The sequence below is a fragment of the Dermacentor variabilis genome, chromosome 6 (assembly GCF_050947875.1).
Source record: "Dermacentor variabilis isolate Ectoservices chromosome 6, ASM5094787v1, whole genome shotgun sequence".
Taxonomy (NCBI): domain Eukaryota; kingdom Metazoa; phylum Arthropoda; class Arachnida; order Ixodida; family Ixodidae; genus Dermacentor; species Dermacentor variabilis.
Genome location: NC_134573.1, coordinates 180,431,965 through 180,448,880, shown reverse-complemented (window position 1 = coordinate 180,448,880; position 16,916 = coordinate 180,431,965). Strand labels below are relative to the sequence as shown.

Sequence of the window (16,916 nt, the reverse complement as noted above, 5' to 3'; positions counted from 1 at the left end):
AGTTCAGTACCACTGCACCAGGATGTGAATCTGTATGTCTATGCAGATGACATTTCATTTTTCGCGACAGCTAGAGACATCAATTCCCTTCACCTGTCTTTGCAAACGTACCTTTGTACTCTACAGACGTGGCTTCACAACCTGCACCTGTCACTAAACGTAAACAAAAGTGCATTCCTTGTTTTTCCGCTTTCCAGGCCGTTACAGTTATCATTAGTATATGAACAGAGAACCATTCCTCAGGTAGAGTCGCTTAAATACTTGGGTATCACATATGACGGAAAACTGAACTGGCATTCTCACATAGAAAATATTGGAACCAAGGCGACACGACCCGTAGGTTTACTACGTAGAATCAGTAACCGACGCTCTGGTATGCGAAGTCACACAGTAATTATGAGTTATCGTATGTATGTACGACCGATTCTAGAATTTGCTTGTGTTTTGTTCTCCGGAAGTGCAAAATGTAAATTAAGGCCCCTTGTTCTGTTAGAAAGAGAAGCTCTTCGACTATGTTTAGGTCTTCCTAAATTCGTTGCTAATAATATATTATACCAGGAAGCGCGCCTACCTACTCTTCACACACGATTCCGCATGCTTACGGTTCAAACCTACTTAAAAGCTTATGATTCTTCGCTACGACGTGGACAATATGCATTTATTAGTGAACCAGGTCCATTTTTTGAGACCACGTGGTCACGGTTCCATACCCCGCAAGTTGTATTTGTGCAAGCGCAATTAGCACCTTTAAATGTTCGCCTTAGAGAAATAATTCCGCTCCATAGGTCTCCGGGGTCACTGAAAATTGAATTTGCAGACATTTTTCCACACAATGCGAAATTTCTGCCCACAACATATTTGAACGACCGTTTACAAGATTATTTGGCCCGTTTCAAAATAAACGTAATAGCGACCGATGCTTCTTCGTGTGAACAGAAGGCAGGTGTGGGTATCTACTCACCATCCCTCTATTGGTCTTTTACACTTCGCCTACCAGATTACACATCAGTTTTTTGTGCCGAACTTCTGGCAATAGTTCTTGCCTTGCGGAAATTACCCGTTCATATTACAAGAGTTATTATCGTCTCAGATTCTCTATCTGTATGCAGCGCACTTACTGCGTCTACAAAGTCTCCAACCGGAAACACGTTTTATTCATTAGCTCCACCTCACTTAAGTTTAGTGCATATAGTATGGGTCCCTGGCCACCGAGACATTCATATTAATGAAAAAGCCGATTCCTTAGCAAGAGCTTCTTTAGCAGGTCCTGTGCTATTTGTGCTGCCGGCAACTGCGCGCATTACTGCAGCCAGATATTGGCAATTTTCTTTGAGCGAGGACAAAAAAGCTCTGTCATTAGCAAAATCTTCAGATTTTTTACACTTAAATTATTCTCGGAACCGGCAATGGTGTCCTAACCGGAAATTTGAAGTTTCATTTACTAGGCAGCGTTGCCGTATTCCAACACTTAATCTTTACTTGCACAGATGTGGTCTGGCGGTATCCCCTCTATGCTACCTCTGCAATGAACCAGAAACTATAGATCATTTTTTATTATCATGCCGGCGGTTTTCTGATCATCGAAAACTATGTCTAAAAATTCCTCTTCAAAATTTAGGATTACCTTTAAGCAGCACTGTTATACTCTCCCTTGGAGCAACAGTTTTGGGATATAGCCACAGGAACGTTTGCCTAGCCATATATAATTTTCTATGTGGCACAAAAAGAATGCCTTGTTAATAGTTCTTAGTTTCAAGAATTGATTTATTTCTACTGCAGTTTCGAAAATTTAAAAAGTAAAAGCACAAATTCACAGTTAAAATCTTACTGTTATTATTCATAATTTACCTTACTCAAGTTTAAGTATATCCTTTCATTTTTAACATTCCTATCAACGCAAGGCTTACTATAGTATTGATCAATACTTCATCTCATGTATTCATAGTTTATTTTACATCTAGGATTATTTGTTTTGCTTTCTTTTTTCGTCTTATTTAATTATTAACCTATTTATTTTATTTTATTTATTGAGTCATATTACCACCCGATTCGTGGCCTATCCCCCTCAGTGGGTTTGTGCCATTACCTGAGGCTTCATCATCATCATCACCATTAGAGATACAGAATGGGTGCCAAGGGAAGCGAAGCGCAATTGAGGACGGAAGAGAATTAGGTGCCGTGAAAAAATGAGGAACTTTGCTGGCATAACTTGGGGTCAGCTAGCGCAAGACACGCGTAATTGGAGATCGCAGGCCTTCGTCCTGCCGAGGAGATAAACTCGGCTGTTGGTGAGGATGATGGTAATTATTTTAAGACATAAGACATACTCTTGTAGCCGTGTACAGCTGGTGCTTACACTGGCTAACCTCGCTGTCTTTCCTCCCCTTTTGTCTTTCTCTCTTATTTATTGTGTGCACATTGCATCTAAGAGAGAGACAAAAGGGGAGGAAAGACAGGGAGGTTAGCCAGTGTAAATACCGGCTGGCTACCCTGTGCTGGGGAAAGGGGTAAAGGGAATAAAAAGAGAAGGAAGAGAGATGAAAAAAAAACCTACATATGCCGAAAATATGCACCAATATTCTAAATCGAATGACGACGCTGAACAGTATGCATAAACTTCATATAAGGTATCGCGAAAAGTTATGTGCCCGATAAACCGGTTCATTTTAGTGTAGAATGTATATCAATTTTTTTTTTCAAAGATTGCGCTTTTTTTATCACATGGAGTAAATAGCGCAATTCGAAATTTTCAGTTTAACTACATAAGGAGGTAGACATTACCTAATGAAATTACGTTAAAAATTGCAAAGTAAGGCAGTGAATTAAAAGAATCAGGGATTAACTTTCTAATTATTCACTTCGGCGCCCATATTTCTATTGCATAATTGAATCTGAGCCCTAGTGAAGCCATCGATACTTTACGAAAATCGCAAGACTAGCGCCAATTTCTTGGTACCCGTCCCCAAGATCTTCTAAAAGATGCATTTGCGCGACGGTTAGGATCTTTCCGAACGGTCTGGCGCACGCTTTTGGAAACCAGCTAGCTGGAGTGCTAATTTAAACCTTCGCAGTCTTCAAGGCAAAGTATCTTGAAACTTTTTCTATGATTCTACTCAGCAAACATTACTTCGCTTTGCTGCTGAGCTTCAATTTTGTGATAATGACATTATGATTATTATTGCACCCTAAAGGAAACAAAATAAAGTTAGTGAATGATACGTTGAATTTACCTACCTGGACATTCCCATCGCTCGTGTAGATAATTTCCGCCCCTTCCATAAATGTACCTTACAAGGATATATATATATATATATATATATATATATATATATATATATATATATATATATATATATATATATATAGAGAGAGAGAGAGAGAGAGAGAGAGAGCGATCAAATTTCTTTATTAAAACGCATGTAAAATGCAGAAACGCTTTCACTAGATGGACAACCGCTCCACCCACTTGGATTAAGTCTGTCGCATTTCAGAAATCAAAAGTAGTCAAAAAGTAGTCAAAAGTAGAATACTGATTTAGGGTTTCAGACTTTGGGCGAAAAAGATTGCTGTAAATTGTAAAGTAACGAAATAATTCAGAATTCGTAACAATGCACCAAAAACATATTACAGTTCTCTCAGCTGTATCTGTTGGAGCATCTAAAAGACCCAAACGCGATATATCAATGTTATATATATTCGCAACTTTCACAAGATTGATACAATGCAAAAGTACCACTCCCAAACTGGTAGTATATTTGTTAGCGGTGTGGAATACATCAATTTTGTTTACCTTAGCTGTTTCGAAAGGGGAAGGTTTCGAAAGGGGATAGAACTGTGATAATTTTGTATTGCTGACTTAGAGAGCAGATTTAGCGCCATCGAACAAGGACAGGAGACGACACTACAACGTGCTAAATATGCTTTCCAAGTCAGTTTGCCAACACGCCCGACAAATGGCAATGCTGTATTGCTGAGTTGGAGTTTTGAAATTTATGGTTCACTTTTTCTTTTAACTGTCTGATTATCAATCATTGTTGTGAAAAGATTCATGGCACAAATCAGCAATCTGCTCCTTTCAGTCGGTAGATCTTTATTATTTCTCCTAAATGCGACAAACCTCACCAAATTCGGTGCGATGGAAGCCATGAATATGATTTCTCTGTTCTGTGTATTGATATCGCAGCTCCCGTGTTCAAGCTTCCTTTTTATGAGCATACGTATGGATAATCCTCGAAAAATCTAATAGTAATCACTAGATTTGCTGTCGTGCAATTTTCTTGTCCCTATACTCTCGTTGCACCAGACTGTTTAGAATAGCAAAGTGGCCGAGTTGTTAACACTTCGTAATTCAGTCCATGAGTCGATTGTCATAATTGCTTCCCACTTTTCACAGCTTCATTAATTTTGAGAGCATGAATAGCGTGACTAGACCATGAAAACGTTCAGAATAGCTTAAACAGGTGGCACCTGGTACTAGTGATGCGCTTACATTCTTGAGTGATCAATATTTTGCCTTTCTATTTCTTTCGTGAGGAATATAATGATTTTCGTCTGTTTCTTTAAATGTTAGCGCTACTTTTCGAGCGGGTTTAATTGGTGGTTTTCAGTAGCCTCAGTGTTATTTCGCTCTCTCGATCTCTGTGTGGGCGTGCTGGCGCTGCTTGAATACAGCGAAAGATTGCTGTATATATTTCTATCAAATGCTTAGCAGGATATGAATACGTGTTTTGTATCATGCCCTAGTGCTCCAAAATAAGAAAATTTCTATGACAATAGAAATGAGCGTCTTACGGGAAATCCTCCGAATTCAGATACCTGATGTAATTTGCCTTCTGAACACGTTGCGCTGGAATTGAATGGCCTCCCACGAAATCCTCACGTTGAAGATCTCCCGCGCCATTTTCCTACCATTCCTGTTTTTCAGACTTCGGCATACCGTCAGGCAAGCAGGACACGTCTTTTGGTGAGCAAATGTTATTTCGCATGTTTAAGTAACTTTATTTGGTGGCTCAGCTAAGAGGTTTGCATGCGCAAAGTATGAATTATGCAAGGAGAGTTCTTAAATGGGAAGGAAAGGGGGCTCTTTTCAACGCGTTCATTCATTTGCCTCAACCGTCTCCGTTAACGCGTTTAATCGTGCCTGTAGTGGTTGTAGTTTCACTCTTCTTGTTGAATTTCTGAAGCGGTGATGAGCAAATCGGTGAATGCTGCCAGAAGAACAATCAAAGGAGAGTTTCAAGATGGCTGCATTAGTAACGTGTTACACAATTCATTTATTAACCCGTGTGTATTCTGGTCGTGAGACAGTGCGCCCAGAATCCAGCACGGAATGAACACCGCGTTCTACTACTTTCTGCCTACATACTATATTCTGCTTCTACTCCGTATTCTACTACACTTTGTGTGCAGTAATCCTGCAGCACACAACAGAAGAGTCTGCCTAAAACCTACGAAAGTTATCAAGTAACTCCTATAGAAACATACCCCGCTCCTGAACCGCAGGTTGTTGGGGCTGTCAGAATGTGTCTATTCATTGTCGGCGCATTATAAAGTGAACTCCGCGAAGACTTTTCTACGCTGTAACAAACAGTTTGAAGTAAAACACAATAAGACTGCATATGCAAAACTAATCCGTGCACACAGCCACTGTTTTCGCACTTCTACTGAGATTGCAGTTGTGTCACTTTCGGGTAATAAGAACTCATTGCAGTTCAATTTTGCCTACAGTTTCAGGGAGAAGCAAAAGGCAAAAAAGAAGAAAGAGAAATGAGAGAACGAGTACTGAGCTGCGTGCCTTGTGTACCACTTGTGTTCGCAGCATGTGGCTTCGCCTACAACAGCAGCGACTCGACGAACGGCAGCTTCGCGTCTCCCAACTGGCCCGGCATTTACCCCAGGGACACGGAGTGTCATTACTTCTTCTACGGGGTACCGGGCGAGAAGGTGTTCATAGAATTCGCCTACTTTGACATCGAAGGCCTGCCACCGTGAGTGCTTTACAGCCCGCGGGCCTTGATTTGCTCCTCGATGAAGGAAAAAAATAAAGAATAACAAAGGGCAGTTCCTGCTTTTCTGAAAGCTGCGCCATTCCTTCCGGTTGCTTCGCTGTAAAAACTTGTTCGCGTTTCTTTTTCGTGCTATAGTCACGTCTTGCAGGTCTTTCCTAGCTATTTTCTCTACTTGTTTTGACATAAAGCACTGGCTCTCAGTTCCGGTGTGGCCTACACGTAGTTCCTTTTAACTTGTTCCGTTCGGGCTAATGCTGAAGGTAATATTAAAGGCAGCTCACTGGCGAAGGGGAGTTACCTTCCAACAAAGACTACGCAATGACAGATTGTCCTTCGTGTATGTACTAACCTAACCAAACGTGTGCTCAATAATAAACTTGCTGTCACGGAAGCTATCGGGACAGGGAGCTCTGAAGAAAAGGGAACGAAAAGCTGTGTCGCAGTATGTTTTTGGCTTCTATGGTATCGTCGACTGTTGTAAGGTATACATATTTAGTACTTCATTGGCTACGACATTAGCGTAAGTTGCTTTGTACAGACACGCAGACTTCTCTGTTATTGCATAGATATCAGCCTATTGCGTCCTATCAGCAAACGTTTCTTCTGTAGATAAGATAAAAAGCTTTTAGTTATGTCGACCTTACGGTCAGCTATATATATTTCATTTAACAGCGGATAGCGTACGGCGTCATTTGGTAATTAGAAATAACGCACTTACTTCCAGCTTTCACTTCCACACGCGGAATGTCGAAAATTTTACATCTGTGACACTTCCCGCGCTCAGGGTGTTTCAGCGAACACTTTAAAAAAGTATTTAAAAAGTTGCCTTTGGCAGATGGCACAGTTGTAGTCCATGCGCTAGTCTACTCGAAGAGGCGGACATTGCTTAAAAAAACAATTAAATGCATACTCGACTAATTAACAAAAAATGTACTAATTGAGAATACAACTAATTACATTATTGCACACATTGAAATTTACAAGTTCTAGTGGGTGAGACTGCGAGGCAGATCCACTTGAAATGAATTGTGGGGATGACACCATTTACGAGATATGCATCGTCAAGCTTACTGTAAAGAATGCACTGTCGTTCCACTTGCTTAACAAAACGTTGTTTTATGCAGTGAACCGCCCTGATTGCGTATTGGCTTTGGTGTTGTGCTGCTAAGCACGAGATTGCGGGATCAAATCCCCGCAAGGCGGCCGTATTTGGAAGGGGGGCTAAACGAAAAAGAAAAAAGACCCGTATACTTAGATTTAGGTGCACGTTAAAGAACCCCAGGTGGTCAGACTTAATCCGCAGTTCCCCACTACGGCGTGCCTCGAGGTCAGATCGTGGTTTTGGCACTTAAAACCCCATTTTTGATACATTGAAGCACAAAAGTAACTGGGACGCCAATGCATTTCTCCGCAAATTTCGGGAAACAATATCTCGAAACTGGTGTCATTCTGAGAATTCGTTCTCAGCGGACCCGCCTTAGGGAACTCCCAGCCGGAATTTGTAAGTTACAATATGTGCCATAAGTTTATTAGCGAAAAAACTTAATTACTGACTTTTGTTAATTAGTCGATTATGTCTTTGATTTTTCTGTGCAAGTAATGTCTACCTCTTCAATTAGACCAGCTCATGGACTAGAACTATGTTGTCTGCAACAGGTAATCATTACAAATGTTTACAAGTGTTCCCGCAAAAACCAAGCATTGTCGTTTATTAGCACGTTGCTTCAATAGACTTCTTTTTGTCAATAATTGAGCACGATCGTACTTTATCACCACTGTGTATTCCTGATATCTGGACAGAAACTGAACACTAAAGCAGTTTGCTGAGCGTTGTTGATTAGGTCCGTGAAATTTCACATGTTGCAAGTGTAGTGGCTGTGCCTATGCTCTGCTGATACTTCTCTTTTTATTGCGATAGCAATTATATGGGCACTCCTGGCGCACTTCTGCCATCGTCCTCAGTGTCGCCGTGACGTTCCGTATAAAGTCCAAGGGCGATAACATCGTCCCCGCACGCCGTTTGGTGTATGTGTGAGTGGAAGCTAGCGTGCGAGGGCGAGCCGATAAAGGCAGCTCAATCTGGCACGCGCAATGGAGGAAAGTGGGGAGGAAGCGCGCCGTTTCTCATTGCACGCAAGGCACCGGTGGAAGTGGACGGGGTGGGGGGAGGGGGAGGGGGGTGTTCTACTCCGGCAGTTGCTACTGCGGCAGATGCGCGGCCCTATCTTGAAAGCGATCTGCGGTGGGGACAGAGTCTAGCCGTGTAGGCGCACCGAGGGTCGATAGCTTCGTGTGCACTGTGCCCTCGCTGCTTAATTCGCGTGCAAGCGAGAGGCAGCACGTAAGCAAATTCGCTCGCTGATGCTCCCACGCTCCCTCACTTCAGTGCTTTGACAGCGAGCTTCCGCGGTCACTGAGACAGATGTGTTCATGTTTCCTTGTGCGCGCGTTACACCGTGCTTGTTAATTTGGTTAGAAAGCGAATGTTTAGAAGTTTACGCGCCTGATAAAAGCAGTATCCTTACTTCGTATAGCTGCCTACTAATTTGCTATCGCAATCGATGCTTCACCTTTCGGGCGAATCTGTGACTTTCTTTATTCCTGAGTATACTCATCGATCACGCTATAACATTTATTTTACGCATGAAATTGTGCTTGTGTATATCCGCGCAACACTGATAGTTCTGCTGTGCTTTTACTGTATTTCCTGATTATTTTTACGCTTCAACTATTGAGCGGGATGCGCTGAAACCCCTTTGTTTGATAACGAATGTCGTGTCACGTTTCCGCTCTTTGGAAGCGACAAGGAAGAGCCGGCGTTGTTTCCTGGTGCCAGCGTCTCCACTTGTTTTCTCGTATGTTTATGGAAATGAAAGAATAAGAATTGCATTAGCGGCACAGTGCGCGGACTCTGCGAGCTACGACTTGCCGCGGCACCATCATGAAATGAGAGCGGTCTCCCACGGTGCCCTTGGCGCAGCATCGCGAAGCTACACACAAGAGGCACAGCACACTCGCACGCTCACAGTGTGCACATTCGGATTCGCGACCGCAATTCTGTTGGTATGGGGCCCAAGAAGTGTCGAGGTGCAAAAAGAAACCAATATAAACGAAAGTGCATGTCTTCTCGGCGCCGTCACTCTTGCGTGCTTCCTGCAAAGCCATCCAAGGGGAACAACGCCTTACGTCCGCGCTCTTTTCCTTTCGTGATCTTCGTCCTGGACTGAGGCCGACTCTGGAACCCCGGAACGCCGCGAAGAAGCCCGCCTTCTGCGCAGGCTTTGGTGCCTCGGTGCGAAGACAGGCTCGTACTCTGGATGCTAGTCGCCGAAATCCCGAACCGATATCTCCACGGGCTTCTGGAGAAGAGGCACTTCGGAAAGAGACACGCACAAATAAAACTACATGGACGAAGGAGAGGGCGGGGCGTAGAGTGACCACGGCTTGGGAGAAAGAAAGAAAGCGGGTTGGTGTCCTCGCTTGGATGCCTTCTCTCTGATAAGTCTTCCGACAAGGGAGAAACGACACAAATAAAAAAAAGACGGACAGAACGAACGCGAGCTCTGATCCTGGAATCTCGCATTCTGAGCTTCGTGCCCTATGGTGAAAAGAAGCGAAGGGAGCAGAATGACCCAAGATGTCCCTGCTCTGGACTACCAGAGTGTCTTGGGAGGGTAAAAAGAATAAAAAAAAGCACTCTTCGGAGAATGAAAGAACAGCCACATAGAAATAAACATATAGCATGGATAGAGAAAGATCATCGTGTTTTGCTGAAAGCCGGCATTTGCTTTTTCTACTTTTTTCCGTCGTCGTCGTCTATCTCCTCTTCTTCAGCATAGGGTTCTCTTGTGCTGGGCGCGCGCTCTTGCATATTTCACGCGGGGATTTCAAGGGAATCGATGGGTGTCCCTTTGATTGCGAACGCGCTGTGCCGCAGCGTCAATACTGTCCTTTCGTCTAGAGAAGCCCCACAAGCGGTGCTTCTCACTATACTGCTTTGCATCTGGATATCCTATACGGCTCGCCGCAAGCAAAGAAAGGATGGAGACATTTCCAGCGATTCCAATGCGATAGGATTGAATCTCGTCTCTGGGAACTGAATCAAGATCAGTCAGTGACTGCGGAAGCGTTTGTCAGACTATACATTTGGCAAAAAATTTTTTAAGAAGCCTGGTGCTCCAGGTCCTCCTTTCGTGCGACATCTTTCGGAGGGTGCAGCTCTGTCCCCACCTCTACGCATGCTTAATTTCCTAACACTTTCCTGTTACTGTTTTAGTATAGCTTCCTGAATTAACACAGATGTTGGTAAACGCTGTCATGCAGCCTAGCGTAATCCTGCTCATATGACAAAGTAATTTTGAAGCGCAGCCACGCAGCATAAAATGGATGATTTGGAACACTTTGAATTCTCAGCGAAATTCAGAACGGGCAAATACGTCAAATTAACCGCGGAAAGTCGTTTAAAAGTGCCTCATACGGCGTCGCGAAAGGGCATAAATCCCGAACTCCCGCGGTAGCTTTGGTACCAATGTCTCGATTTTCTTCTCATTATATCTTTTTTTGGCATGTCATTCTTTGCTCAAACATTTATTTAAAATGTCAGTTTAAAGGTCGCCTCGCATTTTGGAGACGACGCTTCGATGCGACGCATGACAGCTCGATTTATTCAGACCTCGCTCAAAAAATTCAATCGCATCTGAGAGGCATGTGCTTTTTCCATCATTTTAGTTCTTCAGCATGCAGTCTTTTCACCCCAGTATACTTATCACCAATACCACTCGCGCCTGCTTGAGGACTTAAAGAAAGGACGTTCATCACAACTAAATGCTTTCTTTTTATGAAATCGAAATAGCAATTCATCTAGAAAAGGTTTCTCTGCCTCATCTTTTTTCGCCATTCATTAAAATGAAGCTTCTTTTGTCAACCTCCTCACGGTTTTGCATGGGTAAATTTTCCGTTGGTGGTTTCTTGCTCGATGGGCACGCAAGCCTCGCTCCAGGACCGACATTGTAATGCGAGCGACCGCCCCTTTGATCCGTTTAACCAAACACTGAATCACGACATAACAGATGTACGCATACTGTTCGCTATTAATTATCTCTAAAGGGCACAGCTCTCTTAATAGAATAGCGAATGATATTCAACAGCTTACATTTCTATCATTTCTTTACATATAGAGAGTGGAGTCATTCATGGGTCATTGAGTATGTGCCACTGGTCAGAAGGAATGTAGAATCCGCAAATGTATTTCAAGATTTATTTAATGTAGGCACATTAAACACACACACAAACGCACGCACACACACACACACACACACATATGATATATATATATATATTTATATATATATATATATATATATATATATATATATATATATATATATATATATCGGTCGTACTCGGGTGTGGTCATGCAATTCACCGGTCATCCCAATTCTTCTTTCCATAGGCATCATACATCGCCTTCTGCCTCGACACATCGCTAGGTTGAGGTCTTAAATTGTACCTCTGCCTTCTTTGGTGTTTGTATTCCGGCATAGCTTGTGAGCCTTGTAGTGTATGACCAAAAGATATATAAAAGTTGCACGAGATTAATGTTCTCACCTTTGAAGTTCATTGGCACGTGATTTCAAAATAAAGATATTTGTAAGCATCGCAGTTAGTTGTCTAATGTTTAATTCACCGCTTCACGAAAGCTTCGTCTCACATATATTCCAGCATATGCGTTGACTTCTCACTGGTAATTTTCCTTCGGGGATTTTCCGGGTATGAGTTCGGTTTTAGAAGGTACTTTCTTCGTTGCGTCCCCATCCAGCAGCTACGAACGCTCCAGCTTACGTTGGAAATATCGTTGCTTCCCCGACATTATGTGCACCATTCACTGGTGTAGGTTGCAACCATATCAGCCGGTCCAGGAACACCACAGGCACCCCGAGTCGTCGACAACGGGAGGAGATAGCCGCGCTTTCCTTTCGGCGAAAATTCGAACCACGCCACGTGGGCTTCCAGTGCGGCATCGATAAAGAAGGGGTCAGTTTCCTGATGACCTGCTCGCCATTCCCTTTCCCACCGGTGCGCCCTCTCTCGCACTCCAACGCTCCAGGTCTTGTCGTGGAGCCAAATGAGCCGAGCTTCGCTTAATCTTCCTTCAACCAGGAGAGGGCGAACTCGATGGAAGAAGCGTCGTAGAGCAGAATGGCGGAGGGGGACGCCGCGCCTCGCCTGGCTGGTGGCGTCTACAAGTATAATAGCTCCATTTGTCCTTGGACGTATTCTTGCTTAGATGGCGACTTTTTGGGGAGAGCTCTTGGTCCGCTCCATGTTTACGTATCGACGTCAGGCGACCGGCCCACCGATCGACCGGCACGCTAGTCGGCGATGGTGATGACACTGCACCCGGCTTTGGCTGCACCGCTGGCCCTGTCTTGGTTTCGGCCCTTTGTTTGCTCTTGGCTGGTTGCGCGTCAAAGAGCTTACGCAGCTGTTTTCTTATGTAGAAGTTGCGAAACTCCCGTCGCGTGAGTAATGGCCACCACGTCCTTCTGCCGCGCGGGTGCTGCCGTTATTTTGAGTTCGAGATTAGGACAGCGAAATGATAAGCGGCCGCTCGCCGCGCTTCTTTCACGGCTCCTTCAGCATTTTTTTTCTGTAATTTGACAGATTGGCCCTGTCTAAAGAGGGAATTTGTCTTGGTTATCGAAGCACTGATGTCTTCGAAAGGAGGTCCGAATCGACAGCCAGCAGCGTAACGGCCTCGCCAGCTGTTCAGACGTGACGAGATTTTGTTCTTTTGCACGCCTCCCCCATTTCTTGGGCGTTATTTTAGACGCCCACTCTGCTGTATGCTTTGTAACTCAGCTTGAATGCAGGGTCTAGGAAAAATTATTGCGCCAGTGTCCTGGCTCCTAGACACTCCATGTACTCTCGCTCCGTTCTTCTGTTGTTTCTTGTCGATGACTGCATCTTTTTTTCTTTTTTCTTCTTTTTGTCTAACCCTTGGTTGTGGCTGGTTGGGATGGTGGGGCCATTGGCAAACCATTTTAGGCATACTTTCTTGTCGGTAATCAGTGTGGCCGTAGACGTAAGTCTCTCGGAGACAGAATCGTCACGTCAGTAAAGAAGCCTTCAAGTAGGCGTTGTTATCGTTTCCATCACTCTTTTAGCCAGTTCTCCATAACTAAAACGTGTATGTCCTCTGAAAAAAAGATCTCGGGATCATTTTACTTTAGCAGCTTCTGTTTCATGCGTTCGTCTTCAAAATTCCTTTTATTTTTTACTGCAACTATAGACATTTTTAAATAGAAAAGACGCACTCATTGTTTGCATTTAACTTGCCTGTTTGTCTTAAATGTAAATTTCATCACTTTATTTAGCCTTATTCCGACTGAAGAGAAATCACATTTAAAGTTTACGCTTCTAGCATATCACCGAATTAAAGTCGTGTTCATACATTTCTGATTACAATTTCCAAATTCGGCAGGTGGGCGACGTGCCACAGCGCGCACTTGAAAGTTTCTACATCAACACGAGTCGTTTGTACTATGCGACAGGTTGAAATATCGCTTATAGCGATAAGCGATAAGCTTGCAATTTGAGAGCACACTGGACTGACTTCAAGCAGCTGGTCTAGTTTAGTGAAAGCACATCCACAGCGTCTTGATGACCAGGCTATGGCAATACCGCAAATAACAAGAAGCGTGCGTGTCTTCCCGGTAGAGACCGTGGATATTTAACTTATTAACTTGTGCCGCCTTTTAAGTGTTGTCGAAGTAGTTTATTGAATGCACGAACCTTTCTTTTCCTCGCGTTTAAGGCATCATCGCCATGAGTGTTCATTGATCGTTTAAAGCAACCGACGATCTCTTAAACAGACGAGTGACACAGCTCTTTCCTTCTTCATATTTTCTCGGCGCAGATGCACAGCTGAGACGGCGAGCGACTACGTGGAGTTCTCGAGTGCCCGAACACCGGACCACAAAATTCCTCGCCATTGCGGCATGCAGAAACCACCGAACGTCGAGTCGGACGGCGAGTTCTTCCGAGTTACGTTCAGGACCAACGACCGCTTCGACGGAACGGGCTTCTCAGCGCTGTACCAGTTTAGGAGCGTCATAGGTGAATGCTCCCTGGGATTCTCTTTGATATTATCTGCAACAACCTGCTGCAAAAGTGCCGAATTCGTTATATATGGTAATGGGAGGAAAATGGGAATGCTGTGAACTTGCCTAGGTCTATTCGCTCATGCCCATCCCGAAGTTTTGTATCTGGCATATAAGATGTGTGGTCCTGACGCATCATCCTTATCGCTGTATAATATATTGTTGTGTATAATTTTCGCTCTGTTGACCCACTCCTGCTATAGCGCTTATTGCTCTGCAGTATGTATAAATAAATAAATAAATAAATAAATAAATAAATAAATACGACGCTATTTCCGAAAAGAAAGAAAGAAACATGCGATGTGATATAGACGAAACTATAACATGTGTCTTCTGCTATATGATCTCGTTCCAGATCCTTACACAATCAAAAGGTTCAGGGGATGCGCAGCGTGTTTACAAGGTAAAACTACGGGAAGTTCTTCCTGATATTTTTATAAACTTCCTAAAGAAAACCTGTTAGGGCCAGTGGCAGCACAGCTCCTCCTTTTAACATTTACACATTTCATTGGCTGACTTCAGCAAACATTCCACTTGCAGGAGCTGCGAGGAACTGCGATAATGGAATGTAAATAGGTTCCACGTAAGACCCATGTCCATGCTCAGACAGTGCACGAACAGAGACTAAAGTAAAGTAAAATGAAAGTTATAAATCTCATGCTATTTCGGATATCTAATAGCGCGACAGACATTCGGGTCCGCCAGCCGGATAGAAAAAAATTATAGAAAGAAACCCCGAAAACTCAGCATGTAACAAGTTACGCGTGACACCTTTCACAATCATAATGATATTTACTCAGTGCTACCACTCCGCGCTTAGCATTCAAAGCCGCCAGCTATGCCCAAAGAGCAGCTGGTCTGCGCTTTACTTCAATTGGCAAAGTTGGACGTGTATTGTGCGGCGGTGTTAGGAATAAATTAAAACACGTGCTTAACTCACCTTCTCTTATTCATTATCTTGCTTTTCTTGATGTATTGCCTTGCCTGTGAATGTGTTCGTAACGATATCATGACTGCAGCCCCCCCCCCCCCCCTCGCCCCGCCCCTTAGAAAAGTATCTTTAGGGGTACATTGAAATAAATACGTAAATCTGGATAAAGCCAATTGAAATTAAGCTCGTCGACATGTCATCGCCCTAACCTCCAGCTTTTTCTCCTTGCGCACGCTATATGACGTGGTTCATTCCCGAATTTCTTTCGCTTTAATGTTTTCGAGAACATATGCACACAAGGCGAGAACGGCCCTTTCTCCCTTTGCACTGAGGCGCATTTATTAGCCGTTCAAAACCACAAGAAAGTGTGAGAGAGGCAATAATTCGTTTTGTAGCATACACAGAACAGTTTAATAGGCTTCGCCTATTAAACGCAGCAATAAGGACGTATAAAAAAACGAAAAAGTGCATACTGTCAACTGCTATTAGCGAGAGCAGGCGAGAATAACAAAACGCGTAGGCAAAAAATGAAATTTAACCATTAGCGAATGAACGAAAAGCAGGCATGGCAGAGGGTGAGTCCAGCTATATGCAGCACGTGTTCCGAAGAAAGGCAATTTTCTTGTCAGAGAAAAAATATAAATTTAATTTGTATTACTGTTTTAGAAGAGTGTAGTTTCCACCATCATACGTGCACAAGACTTTGGAACTCTTTCAGTGATGTCGAAAATTTGCGCACGGAACAAACAAGCTGCAAGCAGTTGGGTGCCCTTATAAAGTGCAAGAAGAAAAAAGAGCATGGCGGAAAAGATGTACAAGAGATGCAAATATGAAAACTTCAGTTGATCATTTCGTTGTGCTTCTCCAAGTCTCAGCATATTGCTTTTTTCAGGTTACACGCCGGTTATTGCCCTCATCATCTTCGCCGAGTTCTTGAGCCTCGTCGAAGCACTACGGTAGCAGCGGTGGCGTTCTAGTGTGGACAGCGGTGTACTTGTGTGGGGCGTCTCGAATGCCGCAGTGTGAGTCATAGTGGGAGCACATTGGTGCAGTGTGGGGTGCATTCAGGAAGCACAAGCGAGAAAATGTGTTTCAAGAACTTTTCAACTTTCGGTGTGTGCGCGAAGCAAGATACTGCTCATGAAAAGCACCGTTCATCGCTGTGTCCTGCTCAAGGAGCCTACGGCTGCCGAATGGATGCGTCGAACAAGCTGCGAATAGGATTCCCCGGGTGTTACGACGATAAAGAAAAAAGAACTGTCGTGCGTGAAACACCCACGATTCGTGGGGCGAGTTGTTGCACTACGCTAAATGAGCAGATACGGTGTGTACATTTTTTATCTTGTTAAGACTCGGAAGATGTTACGAGAAGCCGGAAAGGGCTTCACCGTAGAATATATTACGTTTGCTCACACGTCTGTAGAAATTACCACTTGTCGATCTCATAAAGCTTTTGTTTTTATTTTCCAGTGTTCTTCCTTAAGTTGTTACGAGCGTACACACGTAAAAAAAAAAATTGCGGGAGAAAGACATTACCAACATACGGAGGAGACGTTAACGCTGAAGCCAGTGAAAGTAAAGCTTATTGGGGCTAAAAACCAAGACACAGTGATGGGAAAGCATACCTGAAATTCCACCCATTTTGGTTCTTCATGCAGACAAGCCTCTGCTTTCAATCTAGCTCTCCATCGTTTTCATCTTGAAACAAAATATTCAGCAACGAAACAGATTTGCAGTTTATTTTTTTTAAAAGAAATTAGGTGACTGCATAAATTTTTGTAACACGGCTTGGTATTCTTTGACAGTTGACCGGCG

At 43.5% G+C, this 16,916-nt stretch overlaps 1 protein-coding gene across 1 annotated transcript in view; it reads left to right on the top strand.

Annotated features, from left to right (window-relative positions):
- LOC142585910 (suppressor of lurcher protein 1-like) overlaps positions 1–16,566 on the top strand; it is a 167,274-nt gene extending 150,708 nt beyond the window's left edge. The window contains exons 11-15 of the mRNA XM_075697002.1: positions 4,925–4,963; positions 5,819–5,987; positions 13,927–14,126; positions 14,526–14,573; positions 15,994–16,566. Coding sequence (XP_075553117.1) covers positions 4,925–4,963; positions 5,819–5,987; positions 13,927–14,126; positions 14,526–14,573; positions 15,994–16,061 — 524 coding nt within the window. The 3' untranslated portion in view covers positions 16,062–16,566. The remainder of the gene's footprint in view (positions 1–4,924; positions 4,964–5,818; positions 5,988–13,926; positions 14,127–14,525; positions 14,574–15,993) is intronic.
- The last annotated feature ends 350 nt before the right edge of the window (positions 16,567–16,916 follow it).